The following is a 22241-nucleotide window of genomic DNA, read 5'->3' on the forward strand; positions in this document are numbered from 1 at the left end:
CCATACCCAGCAAAAGTCATTGAAAAATCCTTCAAAAGCCAGCTTGCCTACTACATAGAAGAGAACAACATCCTTGACACCTCCCTATCCGGCTTCAGAAAAGACCACAGCACCGAAACCACCCTTCTCACTGTGACAGACGACATTCGCTCCCTACACGACAAAGGAGATACCGTGGCCCTCATCCTCCTGGACTTCTCTGCAGCCTTCAACACAGTCTCTCACCGCATCATTGCCCGCAGACTTCACGGCGCAGGAATCTGGAATAAAGCCCTTGACTGGATCCGCTGTTTCCTGTCCGGCAGAACGCAGCGGGTTAGACTCCCGCCCTTCCTCTCGGATCCTACACCGACCACCTGCGGAGTTCCCCAAGGATCCTCCATCAGCCCCACCCTGTTTAACATCTACATGGCCCCGCTCGCACACATCGTCAGATCCCATGGACTCAACATTGTATCCTAAGCAGACAACACCCAACTCATCCTCTCCCTATCCAATGAACCCAACATCGCTAAACTCAACTTTCAAGAAGGAATGGAAGCAGTAACTAGGTGGATGAAGAACAGCTACCTGGAACTTAACATGGACAAGACCGAAAAACTCATCATGGGCCCACAGCTGAACGCCTGGAACACCTAGTGACCACCGCCATCGGGAACCCGCCCACCCCACGGACCACCGCACACAACCTTGGAATCATCGTAGACTCCGAAATCAAAATGTACCGCCAAATCAACGCGGTCTCTTCCTCCTGCTTCCACACCCTGTGGCTACTACAAAAGACCATCAACTGGATTCCTCTTGAACACAGAAAAAGCAGTTACCCACGCCCTCATCAGCAGTTGACTGGACTACTGCAACGTACTCTACGCCGGAATAAACAAGAACTCACCAGCAAACTCCAAAATGTGCAGAACGCCTCCACCTGACTAGTCCCCAACCTACAACACCACTGCCATGTCACCCAACACCTACGGACACTACAATGGCTCTGCATCGAGAACAGAATCACCTTCAGACTTCTCAACCACACCCACAAAGCCCTTCACAACACCAGACCTGCCAACCTGATCCCTCCGCTCTGCACAACTCTCCCTCGCTACAGTGCGTTACAAAAGGGGGTGGTAATGGACGGAGCATCTGAACCAATCAAACACTCACACCCAGTCAAAAGATCTGGGTTTAATCCATCACCGTTCTTTAGCCCACTCTGCCACCCCAGTTCAGACATGGCTATATGCAAATCAGTCTGACCCTGTGCCTCATGGGAACAGTCCAGCCCGAACTGCCAAGCCATGCCTTCCCTGGACCGGAACCAAGCTTCCGAGGACCGGTTTCTGGCATTACAGCCGTCTTCAGCCCGGCTTGCTTGAATCCAGTGGCAAAGTGAGCAAGGGACTCACGTCCGAGCATACCCTGCCACACTTATGGCGGCCAAAAGCGGTACAAAAGGGGGTGGTAATGGACGGAGCATCTGAACCAATCAAACACTCACACCCAGTCAAAAGATCCATTCTTTAGCCCACTCTGCCACCCCAGTTCAGACATGGCTATATGCAAATCAGTCTGACCCTGTGCCTCATGGGAACAGTCCAGCCCGAACTGCCAAGCCATGCCTTCCCTGGACCGGAAACAAGCTTCCGAGGACCGGTTTCTGGCATTACAGCCGTCTTCAGCCCGGCTTGCTTGAATCCAGTGGCAAAGTGAGCAAGGGACTCACGTCTGAGTATACCCTGCCACACTTATGGCGGCCAAAAGCGGTACAAAAGGGGGTGGTAATGGACGGAGCATCTGAACCAATCAAACACTCACACCCAGTCAAAAGATCTGGGCTTAATCCATCACCGTGCTTTAGCCCACTCTGCCACCCCAGTTCAGACATGGCTATATGCAAATCAGTCTGACCCTGTGCAGCGCATCAAGAAGACCAGAACGGAAGGCCGCTCCTTCTCCTTCTCCTTCCTCACGGCTAGGGCATTGAAAACACTCCCTCTCCACCTGCGACATACGCCCACAATCTCCAAGTTCATGAAGGACCTCAAGACTTGGCTCTTCAACGAATCGCCGTGATCTTACCGGGAGCTGCACCCCCCCCTCCTCCCCCCCCCCGCCCCCCCTCAAGTGAGTAGTTGTGCTTAAACCTATCATTGATTGATAGGCAACCAAATCCGCTGAGTCCTAACCAGAGCACACAATTTTCTTGGGTGCATCTTGACCATCATACATAGTTTTTAGAAATGAAATGTGAAGGTCCTCTGAAAGAACAAGAAGACCCCCCTGCATATTCTCCCAAAGATTATGGTAATAATGGGCTATGTGGAAGGAGGTATTCAAGGAAAGCAATACCAAACTGTCTGAGGAAAAGGCATTTACGCTTATCAGACAGGGTTGCTCCTCTGTAGAGGTTTAGGTTGATAAACAGTGAACCTTGGCTAAAAAAGGATCTGACTCCACAGAAACAGTAAAAGATTTGAGACCTGCACTGTTCCAAGAGGGGACGGAGCCGAAGACACAGCTGACATACAGATAACAGACGAGGCCTTTGGTAAATTAGTCAAAGCCACACCTGTTGCTGAAGGCAGATTGGAAGCACTCAGACGGATCAGTTGGCGACAAAACAGTAGCTGCTAGCAAAAGTTCGCCTGGTGTGCAAAAGCTTGCCATCTCCATGGGGTGTGACAGACCTCCATGCAGAGGCAGAGTCACTTTGAATATTTGCAGCATGGTCCCTTTCAAGAGTACAACTTGTGGAATGGAAAATAAGAGAAGAGATCCATAAAGTCAGAGGGCCGATTCACAAAGGTAAACGTAGACGTTTGGTCTAAACTTAGACCAAACGTCTGAGTTTACGACTATGGAATTTCACAAAGGGCATTTACGAGTACAATCTTTAGGTCTGTACTCAACACATAGATAGTACTCATAAATGTCCTTTGTGAATTCAAAAAGTTGTAAAAGTAGACGTTTGGTCTAAACTTAAACCAAACGGTTATGTTTACTTTTGTGAATCAAGCCCCATATCCACGTCAGGTAGCACAGAAAAAAGGGAACTGACATCAGCACACAGGGGTAGCACACATAAATGGCTGAAAGTCACGATGTCCATGGCGGGATGGAGCTGTGATTGACGCCAATGTTACCACCTACAGTCTTGCAGGAGCTATGGAAGCTTAATCTGCTGGCAGAGGTACAGATCAGACTTTTTTTCTATTGACTGTCTCTGTAGTATCATTCACTACTAGTAGGGATGGTAGTTTGGCCAAGGGCCTAGTTAAAAGTGGTGCTGGACTACCACTGTGAGCTGTCTTTATTTTCGGGTGCTGATGTACTGTTGGTACCAGAAACAACAGAACTATAAATTAATTGACCTGTGGTAGGTAGAAATGAATCCTCCTGTTTTGTAGATGTTAATGGAGACAACGGGTTAATAGAATGCCCAGAGGGAACCTCTCTTAGCAGAAATTAAGGTATATGTTTGAATACTCTTTATTCTGGACTGTACCATTGGGTTTATGTCTGCAGAGCACCTATTCATGCCTAAATAATGTCGGAGGAGAAAGAGAATGCATCTGTGTGTGGCTGTGAGTCTTTTTGACTTGTGTCGAGATTGCTTTTGAACAAACATTAGGCCAGATAATTGTTAGATGCTGAAAAAGCGGTCGATCGGGTCTCCTGGCTGTATCTGTGGGGGGGGTCGTGAGGCGGATAGGTTTTGGTCCCAGGATTTTACAGGCCATACAGGCTCTATATCAGCGTCCTACTGCCAGAATCTCTATCAATGGGCATCTGACAAAGCAGATTGTGATAACACGTGGAACAAGACAGGGATGCCCCTGCTCATCGCTGTTGTTTGCTTTATTTATTGATCCTTTGATTAGGAAAATTGAATCTAACTCTGAGATAGTAGCGGTGAGTCGGTTTGGCTTTGATACGAAGATTATGGCATATGCCGACTATCTAGCTCCGGTAACTCCAGAACCAGAAAGGGCCATTAAGGCTATGGAACTAGAGGCCCAAGAATTCGGGGAGATCTCTGGCTATGCCCTCAATAAATCTAAAACTCAGATTGTACTGAATGAATACTTAAGTTGGGATGATGATAGAGTAACTACAAAGGCTAAATACCTTGGGGTAAATATAGTTTCCAACTTGGATCTAATTGTTAAAGAAAATCTGACTCCGCTCGCATCCGATGTGAAAAAATCACTGAAAAGGATTAACAATATGCATCTGACAATCGTGGGGAGATGTAATGTTTTTTCCCAAACTGCTATATTTTTTCCGGACCATTCCCCTGGAATTTAATAATATATTCTTCCATATGTTTGATCAAATTTTCTCCCAGTTTATCTGGGCTTATGCTCAACCAAGAAGGGCTTTTAAATTTCTTTCATTGCCCAGAGAGAGAGGAGGATGGGCTCGCCCCAATATTAAATTATATTACTGGGCTACAGTTTTGTAATATAGCTCTGAGCTATTGCAAGACTCTCCTACTGAGAACCCCTCAGGTCTCCCGTCGCCTTACAATATACTCCTAGGGGAAAGGGTGAGAGGTTGTCTCTGGCGACAGCTAGATCACTGTTATTTTAAACGGGCCAGATTTAAAACTCTTTTGGACGCCTACAAAGTATTTTCCAACATACGTAAATCTCTTGGGCTTTCCAAATTAAATGACTAAACACTTACTAGGAATAACGACAGCCTACCGCTCATTTTTCAAAATGCATATCTTCTACAATGGTATCAAGCGGGCTTCTCTAAACTGGGCGATGTGATCACTTCTGAAGGCATATTGCCTTTCAGTATCCTGAAAATTCGGTATAATTTGGATAATATACAACTATTTCAGTATAATGCAATCTCAGGATATTTAGCAAACAAAACTGGTGACCCGGCAGGATTCGTCAAGATGGCATTGATAGATAAAATACTAGAGCCCAGTATAGCACGGATCTGTAGTATTTATACAATGCTAAATGAGCGGAGGCCAGATGACATTAACAGAATCGACGAAAAATGGCAGCAGAAACTGAATGTACCTCCTAAATCTTTTTTCCAAGCACTAAGTCTAGCACAAACACACCTCCTTTCATCAAAGTTGCAAGCGCAATTCTATAAAACTGGCTTCTTCTTATATATAACTCCAAGTAGAGTGGCAAAATTGGGCTCTGGCAATGGAACAACCTGTCCAAGATGTGCCAAATATAGTGTGGATTCAGTGCACATGTTTGCTACATGCTCAAAATTGGCCCCATTACTGGAAATACTCTTACAAGATATACAATTGATGCCAGTTACAGTAATGTTAGGCTTAAAGGACACGATTAACGTAAAATCTGGGGGTGTCTTTTTGTTCCTGGCCATGACTATTCTTCGGATCTGTATAGCCTCTTATTGGAAGGATTCTAATCCTCCTTCTTTTGCCCAATGGCAAGCTAGACAGCTTTCCACGCATAAACTTGAGTCAGCCATATATGCTCGGAAGGGTAGGGCTGGGGAAAAAAGGGGACTAGAGATATGGGCACCTCTAACCAGGTGGCTCAACATATTGAATACACAGGAGGTGTAGCCACGCTTGGAAATAGGTAGTAACGGGGGGTTTTGATACTCAGCCCAGTTTTACATACTGTCCCCATCTCTCTTACACTCTCACATGTCTTTGTCCCATCTCCTTCTACTTGGAGTTTTCTATCTCTTTCATCTTTTGTCTCTAGACCTTTCTGTGTTCTATGGCTAATTCTTACTTCCTTACCTTTTCTTGATATTATTGTCTAATTTGATAAATAGCTAAGTTGATTAGTGTATTCTCACTGCTTGCTTTATGTATTTTCAATCGTTTTTTGTTAGATCTGGGGTGGGGGTAGAGGGGCTTCGTGGGGTTTGGAAATTGAAAATATTGTATTGTATTCTTTTTGGTCTTTTAAAAAGACCAGATAATTGTGCACTTTGAAATTCGTTTATCAGCCTTGGAATAGAAAAGGTCATCTTCCTTTGGAATATTAGACATTTTCCCCCTTTTTCATGGACTGCTGCTATATCATAGTGCCCTTTTGAGAAAAATGCCTTGTAATCGTGGTACCGTCAGAACATTTCTTATTAAGAAGAAGTTTTACAGGAAACAAGTTCAGATTTTCAGATTAGATAGTACGGATCTATTGTTCAGTCAGGTCGATTTTTATAGTCCTTCTTATTAAGCTGAGTGGCAGTAGGATCAGACTCTGTAGCATATCACGATGGACACTGCGAAAAGTTGGTCAATGAAAGGGGAGGACTGATAAGAATTTTCTGAGGTGGCAGATCAAGGAACTGAAATAAATGCCGAGTCTGTCCCTTCTGAATTCCATGCAAATGTAAGGATGGGGATGACAACAAAGAGGAAGCCCTAGCGCAAAAACTACGTTTGCAGCTAAGATCTTCCTACAGCACGATATCCCCTCAAAAAACCTTACCAACTTTTTTATCTTTTGTTTGGTCCTTTCAAATGCCTTTGGGTAGACCACAATCTAAATATTTGAGGGTCTCATAGCTAAGCAGAGCACGAGAATATGTCAGAATACAGACATAAAAAATGAATTGCCTTTAAAAAGGAGAACGGAGACTGTCAAACAAAATCACTAACCCTATTTCTTGTTGATAGAATTCTTCAAATCTCTTGCAGACTTTTTGGGAACCCTCTACAGATTTTGATGGTTGGGTATCTGAACATTAAAACAAGGAGTGTCAATGCAGATTTTATATTCTGAAATAAAGTATGTAAGACAACTGAATCCAGGTGCCACAATAATAAAATGTACAATTATGAGATTGTTTTCAATCCAAACAAATTAAGGCAAAGCGTTTAAAGAAAATCTTTCAGATGTCTCGGTTCACAGATCTGGTGTTTGATCATGGGAGCGGACAGGTCCATGCACTATTAGACTCATATGAGCTTATACCTTCTAAACTGTATTGACGTGGCAGGGAATTTTTTCTAGCACCTACAAATCGAAGGACACTTCATTCCCGGGGCTAAAGGATCTAGGGGCACAACAATAAATATAATTTAATTTAAAAAACTGTAGTTGTGAAAACTATGGGTACTTTGGATCGTGAAGTTCAATCACCAAATACATTTATTCTGTTATGCTATTCTTGAAATATCACAAACATAACCGTGACACTTCCTTAATGCAGTTGTTTCTTCACTCAATAACAGCTGAATTCTATACCAATGAACACACCCATGTATACCCAAGTAGATCAAATACGTTTATTTGATTGAATTACAAAACCTTCTTACCGTTGTAGCGTTATATAATGAAACTGAGATATGTTCTTTTTAACAGAGTTAATATCCAGGTCTTGTAGAAAAAAAGTAACTGCAAGCAAAAAACTACAGTTCACTAAAACAATACCAGTTATCCTATGTTTGTATAGATGCATATCGTTTTAACATTTAATAGTTTTAAACTATGATAAGTTTTAAATTAATATAGAAAAAAATCTACATCAATAAGTTAGTCATTTGTTACAGTGTTTTGCATGAGGAATTATGCGCACCGTTGTGAAAAATAAAATATTATCTTTGTTGTGGTGCATAAGAAAAAGAGGACCATCGGATGCCCCTTTTTGGTTTAGTTGCTGGTAGATCTTGTAGTTTTTGTAGATCTGTGTAGTTTGGCGCTGCAGAAGATGGTTCACCTCGTTGTCTAAGCTGGCACAACCTATAAAGCTAATAAAAAGACAAATATAACATTAAGAAACAAAACTAATATAATTTAAGCAACTTTCATTTGTCATTATCATTCCTGTCAATTAAGTATTCGAGACTAAAGTTTGTAGCTTGGGACTGCGGATGCTCTGTAACCAATAAATTGTCTCGAATGGGGGATGTGGGAGAAAATGCCTTTAGAAAGATTCTATTCGACTTATATTACTTTCTTTTTAGATGCTGGTGGGCCTATGTAGATGTTGGATTAGGTATAAATAGACTTTGAACCCTGCAACGGCCATCATAAACACTGAGAACATAAAAATTCCTGTAGGAGACCTGTATATAAGCACCACACTTGCGTGTTAACGTCAGTTTCTTGCATCTTTCTTTTCCTTCATACTCAGAAGCGGGGCACAGACCAAATTGTCTAACACACAGTGTTCCGATGTGGTAACTTGGGACATTTTTAGAGGTTGAGGTGGGTGGGCAATGAAGATTCTGTAATAAGATAAGTGTATCCACCAGAAATAGCATTACAAATGATAAGAAATGTGTTCTTCTGATGGTGTCTTCTTCTGTAAATTCCTCACCTTTAGAACAGATACCACAGAAGTACCTCCCAAACAAGGGTCTGGGGGGTGGATTCATACAAAAAGAGCTGCAGAACCAAGCGGGTGAAGTGACCTTCCAGCCAAGCCTGACTGCAGCAGTCTTTCGAACAGGTGTGAACCAACACCAACATTGCAGACTGGCAGATGTCTTGAACAGGATCTTTTCGTCAAAACTGTTGTAGTCGCCTTCCCTGTTGCAATGGGCCCACAGACATTCAGGAGGCTACTTCTTGATCTGCGCATAGCAAAGTTTGATGCAAAGGTCTGTCCACCTCGACAGGGTCTTCTTTCACACAACCTTGCTCTTCTTTGCACCAGAAAACCCCTCAGAGCTGATCGTTCATGTGGTGGCCTTTGGGCAGTTACTGTAAAAGCTCAGTGCTCTCTTTGGGTCTAGGCAATGGAACACATTTGAAATGTCAAGACCAAGTTCAGATCCCACTGAGGTATAACAAAAAGCTTGTGGGGTGGAGGGGCTTTAAGTAAAACACTTGATGAAATAACTTCATGACATAAACAAAGACAAGTGGTCAGGTAAACACAGAAGGGCCGATAGGGCTGATAAATACCTTTCATGGGGCTACTGCAAGGCTTCTATGGACTACTGAACAAACAAAACAACATCGGAAAGCTTGGTTTGTAAAGGGTCGATTCTTGAGGCACCATGGCAGGCAAAAAATGTCTCCCAAAGCAGATTGACTTTGTGGACGGCCGTCTGGCCCCAAAGATGACATTAAGCATCCTGGCAGGTAAGTCAAACATATTAAGTGGCCACCACTCAATCTCCATGTATTAAGGTGTAGATTGTACAGACTCAGATGTAGAACTCTGCACTGTTGCTAAGAAAAGAAGGTATTTCCGAAGTGGAACCCTGATCGGAGGACATGTGCTCAGGCCCAAAAACACTGGGTACCGCACTCTCCTGGCCTAGACCATGGTGATAAGAATTACTTAGACTGTCTTGATTTTCCGCAGAACTCGAGGCAGGAGAGGTAGTGATGGAAACGCAATGTGAGATAAACCAGGGGCCCCCTCTGTGTGGGAATGGTGGCTCCAAGGGCAGGGGAGGCACAGGCAAAGCGACAGAACAACCCCTTGCAGGCCAATGCTATAGTTAAATTACGAACATAGATTTAGGCCATCAGATCATGTGAAAAAAACAGTATACCGTATTAAATTAGGCAAAAAAATGTATATAATGTCGCACATCAGATTTAAACATTCTTATACATGGGATAATGATTCCTCCGCTATACAATTAAATAAATATATAATTGCACCGCACATTACAAAAACAATTTGTTTATATTCCTTGTCTACAAAATACCACAAAAGACATGACAAAAAACATACAAATGTCACATACATAAACATTTGAAACCATGAAATATGTACAATTAAAAAAACTACAGAAATAAAGATATCATGATACATCATTCTAGATTGTAATACAATGTATACAACACAAATAATAGAGTGGCTATCAAAGTTATATATACATGATAAAGCTGATTTGTTTTTCTACGCGTGTTTTGGCGTGCTGACCCGCCTTCTTCAGGTAAAAGCCATCACCTGTGCAATGAAAACCTGCAACATATCACACGTTCTTAATGGCCAATACAATAAATGTATGTTTCTAATTAGACCCATATCAAAGGGAATACAAAAAATAAGAAAAGAAATAAAGAAAATCAGAAAAAGAAAATGCAAAAAGAATTTAAAAAAAACAAGGTTGTGAAGATGATATAAAAGTTCACATGCATGTGATAGTTCCATGCTATAAAGTTTCCTAATGCTGTACCTATGAGGTTAGCCATTCACCATGGGTGACTGAACATAATGACCAGTGTTAAGGAGCGGGGTACCCGGTAACAAGCAAACAAGGGTGTATGGTCTATATACTTACCCTTAAGTATGTAATGAGTTATTGAATGAAGATACATTTTATGACGCTTTGGTTTCGCCATACAAAACCACTAATGAAATAGAGACCACAGGGTTATTAGAATGAAAAAGTGAACTACCTGGCATAAGGTAAAGCCAGATCGGCTAACTTGTTAGTTAACTTTACCTATCATGCAGAGTAAGTTGGGAGGTAGTTCCAAATCAGACTGCGGAAATTGCAGGGCCAAAGAGCGGATGAAGTAGAAATGCCTGCTTATAATATGCGCTGTAAAAAAGATGTGATACCAAGGTCAAAGAAATGGTTGGGTGAGAATGTTCAATCGGTCAACTGAGTCCTTGAAAGGTTACTGAGTGAATAGGGATCAAAAGTTACTTATGTTGCATACTAAATAAGTTAAACTCAATAGTAAATACTGTTCTTATTTTATGTGCCCAGGCAATTTAATCAGCAGCATTTATTGATATAGTTCGAGAGAATGGTCTAGAAACCAAGCAAATAGACGACGTTTGATGGCGTAATGTATCTACAGGCAAAATGTATCTAGAAGATGAGATGACCCCTTGAATTTCCCGTCGACATAAACTATTCATGGAGAAATGTCGGTAAATGTGCATTAATATCTGCACGTTTGAAATACTTAATTACCTTGCTATTCACCAGTGTGGAGGTAAAAAACGCCTCCTGCCGACGTCGATATATACATTAGGGCAGGAATAGCCTGTTTGTGCTGAGTATATTTAAACAGTGGAAGGCAAACTTCAGATATCTTCTAAGGTCAGTTAAATTCTTTCTCTATAGTAATCGTAGATGAAACTACAGTAAGATATAGCAAACTGCTAAAAGTCCCACACGAGTGAAGACGTTTAAAACTCACCCGGACGTGTCGATATTATGTCATGCCGTTGGAAATCCAAAAGGAATCGAAAGATCGTAAGCCCAGGCGGCGTTAACCTTATGAAGTGCTCTGGATGTGTGTACGTGTCTGCGTAGGTAATAATAATAGAACAAGCATTGAAAATTCAATAAGTGTCGTCTTTGATTAGGTTAAAGCCATTTGTTTTGCTAATGGTATTGTATAGCAAAGCAAATGGCTTTTACTTACTTAAAGTCGAGAACTATTGCATTTTTAATGCTTATTGCTTAATTGAAACAATTAAGCCGGGAACCACCACAACCTCCTTCCCAGTCCTCAATTTACAGCTAGCAGAAAATGCGTTCCATATGCACCCAAGACATCTGGGAGCGCGGCCCTCCCGCTTATAATGAGCCGTCAAGAATTGATTGGATACTGTCGGCGAAGGCATGACGGAATGTTCTCTGCCCCTCTGGCCGTGGACGAGGCCTTGCCCCGCGGTCCAGCCAGCTCCAGCCCAGACTTTATTAAGGGCTTCCAATCGACTCCATCTGCCCAGGGGGACCCTGCAGCCAGTTAATGGGAAGGTGGTAGAAGGTGGGGCGCGCGCCACGAAACGGAGACCCATATGGAGGGGTGGCACGGGGAGATTTGATTCACATGGGTTCCCCGTGGGGCGCTCACTTTTAGAATGGGAAGGCACGCGCGAGGTGCTGCTCCGTTCTCACACGTTGAAATGAAAGAAACCCCTGAATAGCGACTGCGTACTGTCACAGCATATTGAGCGCATTTTGATTCGCGCAGGGGAGGGGTGGGTGACGAGACACCGCTGCTCTCAATGGCTACACCATTGATGAATGTACATTTTGCGGGTTCAACCTGCTTCCCTTAGTCCATAATATTCATAGAAAATGCATGTGCCTGTGAGGTGGGCTTGTAGTGCTAAACCATTCACTATTAAAACAGGTGTAATTCGGAGCAACATAGCAAGGGGGCCATGGCCCTAACAGCAAACAAGAAATATGGGCCGCTGTGTCCGGGGGTTGGTAGGAAAACAAGCTGCAAGTGCGAGATCCAATCCCGGTGGGCGGGGCCAAAAGTGGATAGGGTGGTTACAAGGAGGACCAAGAAGCCTCCTTTTCAATCGTGAGCCAGCGATTAGCATGGAGCATGACGCCAGTGAATGAAAAAGATTGGCGGGCTTCAAGTCCGCCTCTGAAAGCTTTGGAATCCGTATTGATTCCAAGAAGACCTCGCATGGCGAGAGCAGCGCATGTACGCAGCTAACGCCAGGTGAGACCTAAAAAGGCCTGATCTTCTAAATGGCTACCAAACAGCAAGGGAGAAAATTAATATGAGAATAAAAAAAGATACAGGACCTACCCAGTGGGTCCACACCCTTTACCCACCAGTACGGGGTATGGATTACTCGGTGGTCACAGACGAAGGCGAAATTGCCATGGGGAGCATCACAATACAACACTTTGCCATAACCAAATAAACTACTAGAACACTGAATGTAACAAATTAGGGATGGGATGTAAATCATCTCTGTGTAGCTGCTAGTTCAATGGAAAAAAAGAAGGTACCTCTGTCCAAATAGGGACCCTTGCTTCTAATCAGGGTAAGGAGGAAAACCTCTGAGATAACCCCTGCTCACATTCTAGGTAGCTTGGCACGAGCAGTCTAGGCTAACCAGAGGCAATGTGTAAAGTATGTGTACCAACACTCACAGTAACACAGTGAAAACACCACAAACTGACTCCACAACAGTTTAGAAAAATAAAGGTATTTAATCTAAACTACACAAGACCAAATCGACAAAAATCCACATACACAGTTCACGAATATGGTTTCAAAAGAGTTCTTAAGGTTTGCGATAAAGTTCTTCAGGTTGTGATAAAATAATCCACAGATGCGAGAAAAGTTCACAGTTGCGTCACATTTACTCACAGTACCTTTTAGTTGCGACAAAGTTCCAAAAGCAGAAGCTGGTGCGGTGGAAAACAAGTGATGCGTTGCTCCTGAGACCCTGGGGAGGCGTTTGCGACAGCCCCGCTGCAGCAGCGGGCGTGTGCGACGAATCCGGTCTGTATGGGGAGGAAGGCCACTTGTATGGATTCCTGTGCGTAGGTTCTGTAGGAAGTTTGTTCTCGCAAAGGTCCGATGCGACGATCTTTGGAGTTGCGACGATCTCCGGGGCGACGATGCGCGGACCAGCGGTGATCTTCTCTTTCGCAGCTCCTCGATGCGATGGCTTCTGCAAAGACACTCGCAGCGACGTGATGCGGTCCGCAAGCAAGCAGTGCGGCAATCTCACCCAGCGACGACAGGCTCTGCGATGACACTCGCAGCGATGTTAGACTTTCCCGCACGGGTCTGGTGCATCCCGCAAACAAAGGATGCGAAGGCTCTGGCAGCGACAACAGGCGCTGCGACGATCTCGGCCTTCGTAGCGGCAGGAATTTCCTCTCACTGTCGGGGATGCGCTCCGCAGCGAGCGATGCGATAACTTTTCAATTGCAAAAAAAAGTCTCTCAAGCTTAGTTTCAAGCTTCCCAGCACAGGTACAACTTCCAGAGGCCCCACAACTGGATCAAGCACTCTAGGAAGGACAGAACTCTCTCAGCAGAGTTCAGGGAAGTTGGGGGTGAAGTCCTTTTGTTCCTGGGACTTCAGAACAGGGGGCCAGCTCTTCTCAGGCCCTTGGAGATTCCTTCAAGACAGGGGACACAGCACAACAGCAAAGTCCTTCCCCTCTCCTTGGCAGCAAAGCAACAGGTCAGGGCAGCAGAGCAACAGCAGGACAGTCTTCCTTCTTCAGTTTCAGCTTTCTCCTTGGCAGAGGTTCCTTCTTGATTCCAGGATGATCTAATTTTCTGTAGTCAGGGGTCCTGTACTTATACCCCTAAAAGTCTTTGTTCCCTTTGTGCAGGAGGGCTCTGAGCGCGGTCTGAACCAGTTCTGGGTGTTCCTTGAGCACTTGTTTTCCTGGCCTCTCCCTTTCTTTCAGAGAGAGGGGCAGGGTCGTCAGCCGCCCAGCAGGAGGTGGAGCCAGCATTGTGGAGGGAAAGCACAGCCCTGGAGCACTTTGTTGACATGATTCCTTCTCTCCTTTCACAGTGCAGGGCAGAGACATCAGACGCACCACAGGGGGTGGAGCCAGCACTGTGGGGGGCGGCCACAGTCCTATTCAGGCCCAGGTGCTAACTCCGCCCACCAATCAAGTTGCAAATGTAGTCATTCAGCCTAGGGCTGACTCGGCCAGCCTCCTGGGGAATCCCCAGCCCCTATCACTCTCAAACCTGACAGTCAATCCACAAACAGGCCAAGGCACACAGAAAAGTCAGACAAGAGAACAGCAACTTTCTAAAAGTGCTATTCACAAACACAGGAGTTAAAAACCACCATTCCTAAAAGATGTGTTATTAAATTCTGAGTTCAGGGATACCAGACTTTTATGTCCTATCTTGTTCCTATGGGAAGAAATGCTGGTAGCCACTGTAGCCAGCATACCCCATGATAGCCTATGGAGCAAGATAGCCTTAAAGCAGTGAAAACAAAAATGGCTGTAATTCACTACCAGAGCATGTCACCTGCACCAGTACATGCTCTACCTTTCACATACACTGCACCCTGCCCAGGGGGGTACCTTGGGCCTTCCATAGGGGTGACCAATGTGCACAAAAAGGGAAGGGTTAGGCCTGGTCAGTGGGGACACTGACCAGGAGGACATGGCAGTTCACAGACTGCACACAGGCACTGCGGTGGCAGGACTGAGACACCAGTTTAGGGCTACTCATGTGGGTGGCACAATCAGTGCTGCAGGCCCACTTGTAGCATTTGTCATCACCAGCCCTGGCACACCCAGTGCACTTTACTAGGATCTTCATGGTGATACAAATATGCCAATAATGTATATCCACTTACAATACAATTTACACAGAGAGCATATGCACTTTAGAACTGATCAGCAGTGGTAAAGTGCGCAGAGTCCTATTGCCAACAGCCACGGTTCAGGAAAAATAAGGGAGGAAGAAGCAAAAAGTTTAAGGATGACCCTGCAAGAAGGGCCAGTTCCAACAATTATAATAAATTATTGCCTCGCCCTCCTGCCCAGGCAGCCGGCAGCAGCGCATGCCACTCAAGACTCAGATATCGCGCAGTCGGACTGACGACACAGCACAACTCCAGTTGAGTCCGACCTTGGCCTGGCCCCGCCGTTTCTCCGACCTCACTTCCTGTTCCAGGACCACATTCATCCCCCCCCACGGTGCCACAGAGCTGCCTGTAACGCAACTGCTGAGGGCAGGCCCGCCCAGTTTTCTCAAGGCAGCAGCCAGGCAGATTGTAACATTGTAGCACGGCACCGGTGAGAGCACGATTTTTAACTGTTTAGTGTTACTGAGCCTGGCAAGTGAAGTCTGCTGCGGCCCGGGCCTGGCGCACGGCTCACAGGTGTCAGAGACGCCGTTTCAGCGTTGTCAGCAGAGTGCCGGTCAGTGGCATAAATGCGTGACAATGCATTTCAATGCGGTGATGCCAGAACACCACACTGAAATGCGTTAGCGTCACGTCTGATGCGTGATACTTGGCAGGACTGTCCAAAATGTCTATTAGCACGATTACTATTGAGAGAGTAGAAACCGGATAGCTGCATTCACAGCAGAACTTCGGGGTGGCTGCTCGTAGACGCGCAAATGCGCAATTGTGCATTTCAAAAGTTTAATTAGCATGACAAGAGGCTAGTCTCTGAAGACCCCGAAGATGGCGAAAGACAGGAAAGGCTTCCTGGAGGGGGGAAGGGCAATTTGGCAACAGAGGGCACCTTGCTAAACTTGGTCTACAGAGAAGCAGCATGGCAAACAACTTGTTTGCCATGAGAATAGCAAGAAAGGGGCTGAACCTCTAAACAGAAACTCTCCATGATCGCTCAACCTCACTACAAAATTATGCTTACAAAAACAAAATGAAATAACATTTGCAGGTGCCATACACAATTTAACGTGTGTGTCTACAATTACTCTGTTAATTATTGCATTCCGAACAAAACCATTCCCGAGCTGCACATGCGGCACAGTTTGCACTCTGTGAAACGTTTGAAGGCGGAATGTTAGGAGGTATTTGGATTCTTTTTTTATATTTTTAAAAAGTTAATTATCTTGAGACAATATTGACTAGCTAATCTAGCCGGTGACTGCCGTAGGGGAACGGACATAACTAAGCATCCTACCAGCTCCTAACTGCCCGCCTTACCTTGCTCTGCTCACCGCTGAGAGGTGAACGGCCGCCCGAGCACCACCAGCCTCCGGACGTCGTTGGTCCGCGTGTGGACTACGCATCCCAGGGGGCCTTGCAGGATGTCAGTTTCACACGTCATCGGAGGGCACCGGAGGCCCTCAAAGGAAGCGCTGCCCTCCCGCAGCGCGGGACATGCTAATCTAGCCGGTGACTGCCGTGAGTGGAACGGGATGGCCAACGCGACAGTGATTATTTGCTCAAGACCCTGGCAGAGGCGCACCCGCTGATGCTTACTTCATGGACCACAATGCTTTGGGGCAACACGCTGATAGGACAAGCAGTGTGCGACCAATTGGACTTTCTTTTGTATTCAAGCTCCCTTGAGCTGGTGGGGGCTGACGAGCCCGGGTTACGCACCTGCGTGCCACGAGTGGTATAGGATCTGAGGATATGTTTTGGCAGCCTACGCAGCACCCCTACATATATGCCTATTCCCTACTGACGAGAGGTAACAACCTCGAAACACGTGTCCAGGGATGGCCAACGCGACAGTGATTTTTTGCTCAAGATCCTGGCAGAGGCGCACCCGCTGATGCTTACTTCATGGACCACAAAGCTTTGGGGCAACACACTGATAGGACAAGCAGTGTGCGACCAATTGGACTTTCTTTTGTATTCAAGCTCCCTTGAGCTGGTGGGGCTGACGAGCCCGGGTTACGCACCTGCGTGCCACGAGTGGTACCGGACCTGAGGATATTTTTTGGTAGCCTATGCAGCACCCCTACATATATGCCTATTCCCTGCTGACGAGAGGTAACAACCTCGAAACACGTGTCCAGGGATGGCCAACACGACAGTGATTTTTTGCTCAAGACCCTGGCAGAGGCGCACCCGCTGATGCTTACTTCATGGACCACAATGCTTTGGGGCAACACGCTGATAGGACAAGCAGTGTGCGACCAATTGGACTTTCACTACAAAATTATGCTTACAAAAACAAAATGAAATAACATTTGCAGGTGCCATACAAAATTTAACGTGTGTGTCTACAATTACTCTGTTAATTATTGCATTCCAAACAAAACCATTCCCGAGCTGCACATGCGGCACAGTTTGCACTCTGTGAAACGTTTGAAGGCGGAATGTTAGGAGGTATTTGGATTCCTTTTTTATATTTTTAACAAGTTAATTATCTTGAGACAATATTGACTAGCTAATCTAGCCGGTGACTGCCGTAGGGGAACGGCCATAACTAAGCATCCTACCGGCTCCTAACTGCCCGCCTTACCTTGCTCTGCTTACCGCCCTGAGGGGAACGGCCGCCCGGGCACCACCAACCTCCTGACGTCGTTGGTGAGCGTGTGGACTATGCATCCCAGGGGGCCTTGCAGGACGCCAGTCTCAAGCGTCATCGGAGGGCGCCAGAGGCCCTCAAAGGAAGTGCGGCCCTCCCGCAGCGCGGGACGCGCAAATCTAGCAGGTGACTGCCGTGAGGGGAACGACCATAACTAAGCATCCTACCGGCTCCTAACTGCCCGCCTTACCATGCTCTGCTCACAGCCGTGAGGGGAACGGCCACCCGAGCACCACCAGCCTCCTGACGTTGTTGGTCCGCATGTGGACTACGCATCCCAGGGGGCCTTGCAGGACACCAGTTTCACGCGTCATCGGAGGGCGCCGGAGGCCCTCAAACAAAGCGCGGCCCTCCCGCATGGCGGGACGCCTGTGGGCATGCCTGGCCAATGGCAGGCCCGTCCGCACCCGTCAGGGGCCGGAAGAGGCTGGTCTGAGACACCCCCTTACGTCCACAGTTGGAGACCCATATTACTGTTGTACCGGAAGATACTGGGAAGAAGTCCCGCGGACTGGTCTGAAAATATCAATCAGCTACCCCGCATCTCATCACCCAGCGCCAGAAGGCGGCAGAAGGCGGCAGAAGGGCTCCTTCTTGACTCCAAGGACCCAGGATATGCCAGGGCCCACGGGACAGAATCACAATAGAATTTCAATAGCCATCAAGGTACTGACCCTTGTTGTTTTTGTTGACTCCATTTTACCTTCACCCTGTGTAATATAAGCCCTTATTCCCTAGAATGAGCAAGCACAAGGCCATAACCTCTGTTGTGGGGGGCGGGGCAAAGGGGACCCTTGATGCTTTCCTCACAAGAGCGGAGTCTCTGCTAATCCACGAAATTCAGTTGACAGAGAAGAGACTTTCGTTGGACACGATCATAGAACACAAGTGATCCTCCATGGGCACTTTAGCTACGTGCAAATCACCTAATGTTGGGACACTGTCAGGCCAAGCTAATCCAACCCCTGGCAACAACATAAAGCCCTTAATTTATGCCACTCCCTTGTTACAGGGGGTGGGTCTGTCAACACAATCTATCGATTTGCCAGTCGCTGATTTAAATCAGTCACAGATCACCACAGAAGAGACGGAGGGGCATCCCGATTTAATCTCTCTGTCACCCGACGAGGTAGGGACGGGGGAAGGAGAGCCTGTGCTAGTCGCAGATCCACCAGGCGCAGGAATCACTACCATTGTATGCGGGGAGGTGGTCACTCGATCTAAAAGGGCCCTGAAAGTCATGGGCACAGCAATCATGGCCTCCCCTTTAGTCGAGTCTATGGCCCCAGGTAATCGAACTAGGGGGGGGGCATCATATGTCGAAACCCAAACCAAAACAGAGGGGTGTGGCCAAAGCGAGCAGGGTCAAAGAAGCAGTGGGGCCCGCAGCCAACTCTCAGTGTCAAAATTGCGGGGAGGCAGAGATGAATCAGAGAGCGGAAAAGGTATTGTGGTCTAAGTTGGAAACAATGCTAACTACCCATCTGGGGCCTGTGTATGAGAAAATGAATGCGATAGAAGGGAAATTCTCCTTGCTACTTGCACAGGGCAGCACTCTGTCCTCCATGACCATGGGGCAACATTCCCACAGGGCGGGGGCCATAGAGGCTGACACATGCTCCAAGTCAGCTCCCATCAAAGAGGGAATAGAGATGGGAACCATTATTGTGGACAGCCTGAAGGAACAAAGGAGGATGCAAATAAGGGATAAATGGTGGGAACCAATAATGAAAAAGCCCCAGGTCCAACTAGCGCCGGGGGAGATAATGGGCAGATAAGGGCGGAAAGGCCAGCTTATAGGCCTAACCTTAACACAGCCCCCAAACACCCAGAGGGAAGAACAGCCACACCCAATGACACAGTGCCATTATCAGCCGGCCTTGCACGGAGCACCCGGGGCCTGCCGATTCTAGACCTACCACTGGCATCATGCCCTTACACAGTGGTTTTGACAGGGGTCCTGGCCTGTAGTGATGACAGAGAAGAAACCCAGCGAACCCTGATTAATAAGGCTGCCCACTGGTTAGCCAATAATGCAGGTTTTAATATTTCACATCATAGGCACATTCTTATGTCAAGAAGCGTTTTCCAGGAGACTGCGTGATTTTAAACTTAAGGTATCCAGAGCTGGCAAGAGATCTCCTTTCTGCTCAATGCAAGGGGCCGTATCAGGAGGAGGGTGGATCAAGCATCAGAATGCTCCCCCTCGGTTCTTTCTAAAGGGACATGATGCGTGTAAAAAACCACGATGATTGTAGGCGACGTCTAGCCGGACCATATTGGGAGGGTTGGACAGTCCCGTTAACTAATCGGTGCGCACCTCTTCATAGTGTCTCAGTCCTAAGGGAAATAGATTGACTGACCAGCGGGCTGTCACCTGGGAATGGTGTTATACGGGAGGGTCTGCCCCTTAACGGAGATTTAGGAGGGATAGTCATGCCAAAGTCTAATGAACCCATTCTTCCTGCTGGGCATGGAGAGTACAGTGGGTCGGGCCCAGTGAGGAATTCCTGAGCACCAGCTGAATCCCCTAGTCTGCACATCTGTTCCAGGCCTAAAAGCCCAGTCGGCCTAAGACAGGGAGATATCAAGATACTTTTCTGGAACATAGCAGGACTGTCCTCCAAACTAAAAAAACATGACTGGCTAGCCTATATAAAGAAATTCCACATCATTTGCCTACAGGAAACGTGGGATGTAAACAGCAGTGTATCTGCTTTAGAAGGATACAAAATGTACTTTGTTCCCTCACGCAAGGCAGCCACTGGGAGAGCCAAGGGTTGTTTGATCACTTTTGTGGACTTGAGGTTACAAGGGAGATGGGACAACCTGGGCTTGCACCTGGAACACTCTAGGGAGGGAAGTGAGCTAAGCAAGGTCCTGGGTACACATGCCCTCACACACACTATGGATCTGATCAGAGTGGAGGAGGACAGTTTGGTTTACGCAACCTTTAAAGGCAGGGGAAGGGACACTTTCATTGATTTTATTTTTGTTACCAACACGTTAAAGTGCTGGATTACAAGTTTTAACATAGAGGCCAGTATTTTTAGTGATCACAATCCCCTGGTCTTGTCTATTAGGGACCCCAACCTGACCAAGCATTTGTGCCGAAGGGAGGCGGCGGCACAATTAAAGACTCAGATGGGCTAACATTAATGGCAAAGATTTCTATAGAGCGTTACTTGCAGTGGGTGAACATCAGGTTTGGAAGTGTCTAGATCTAACAGTGGAGGGGGCAGATTTGATCAAAGCATTTGAGGGTGTCGCCCAACAAATTGATGGCCTGCTCAGGAGTAGAACGCTGAAAAAGGAATTGGACACCCGTAGGTGGTTTGACCGTCAATGTTCTACCGCCCTGAGGGAATTGAAGACAGCTTTAAAAACTGTCCCTAAATACAAAATGAAGGTATCCTTCGGTAGGGCATGGTATAAACAGGCATTAAAATGCTGCAAATCCTCATTGCAGCAGCAGGCATGGGAGAATCTAAGAGAAGTGGCCGAGTCGAAGGTCTCGACCGCTTTCTGGAAAGTTATTAATGACCCTTGTTTTCAAGACACAAACAAATCCAAGCTAGCATGTCATATTTTACCAGAGTCTTGGCTTGAGCACTTCCAAGTCCTCTACAATTACAGCACTATTAATGATCTGACTGTAGCAGAGGAAGGAAGCGCGAGCCCAACTCAAACACTTTTTTCCCTGGGAGAGATAAAAACGGGCATTGAGGGGCTGAAACGGAACAAGGCTCCGGGCCCCTAAGGGATCCCCCAGACCTTCTAATGAGCCAGGTAGAACTCTGGGTGCCCATACTAACCAGAGTTATAAATGCAGCAGTGGAGTCAGGCATGCCAGCGTCCTGGTCCACGGCTACAATAGTCCCTATCTTTAAAAAGGGTAATAGGGATAGCCCACAATGTTATCGGCCCCTTTCCCTTATTGATGTAACAGCGAAAGTCCTAGGTAGGGCCATCCTCAATCGGCTAATGGATTGGGTGGACGAACATGATATAATCACTGACACTCAGTATGGGTTTAGGTATGGCCGTTCAACCTCCGATCAATGCCTTAATCTATATCTTTTGGTAGCCAAGTACACTGTTGCTAGCGAAGAAACTGTGTACTTGGCTTATATGGACCTGACGGCAGCCTTCGATCGGGATAAATCGAAAGAAATTGTGGGAACTAATGGGGGCTCTTGGAGTTGATCCAGGATTGGTAAACATCCTAAGAGTATTGCACCAGAATACCTCTGCCCAGTTCAGATACATCGAGGAGGGAAGTACCACCGACTCCTTCTTATGTTCCAGAGGAGTGAGACAAGGCTGCATCCTGGCACCTTTCCTATTCACTGTATATATAAATGGTTTAGACCAGGCGCTCAGAGCTCTAGGGGTGGATTGCCCAAGGATAGGAAGGAGAGGGATCCCCGTCTTGCTCTACGCAGACGACGCGGTGCTTCTGGCACGCACTGCGCGTGGACTCCAGTGGCTTATAGACGGTTTTGTCCATTTTATGGAGAGTTTAGATCTGTCCCCTAACCTCTCCAAATCATATTTCATGGAAATGGGAAAAACACCAAACA

General features: G+C 46.3%; 1 protein-coding gene across 1 annotated transcript in view; it reads right to left on the bottom strand.

Moving 5' to 3' along the window:
• Positions 1 to 7235: 7235 nt before the first annotated feature.
• Positions 7236 to 22241, bottom strand: part of LOC144819324 (uncharacterized) — a 1068202-nt gene continuing 1053196 nt past the window's right edge. The window contains exon 4 of the mRNA XM_078677268.1: positions 7236 to 7711. Within this exon, the coding sequence (XP_078533394.1) occupies positions 7559 to 7711 (153 nt within the window). The 3' untranslated portion in view covers positions 7236 to 7558. The remainder of the gene's footprint in view (positions 7712 to 22241) is intronic.

Source organism: Lissotriton helveticus, chromosome 2_1, assembly GCF_964261635.1.
Source record: "Lissotriton helveticus chromosome 2_1, aLisHel1.1, whole genome shotgun sequence".
NCBI lineage: Eukaryota > Metazoa > Chordata > Amphibia > Caudata > Salamandridae > Lissotriton > Lissotriton helveticus.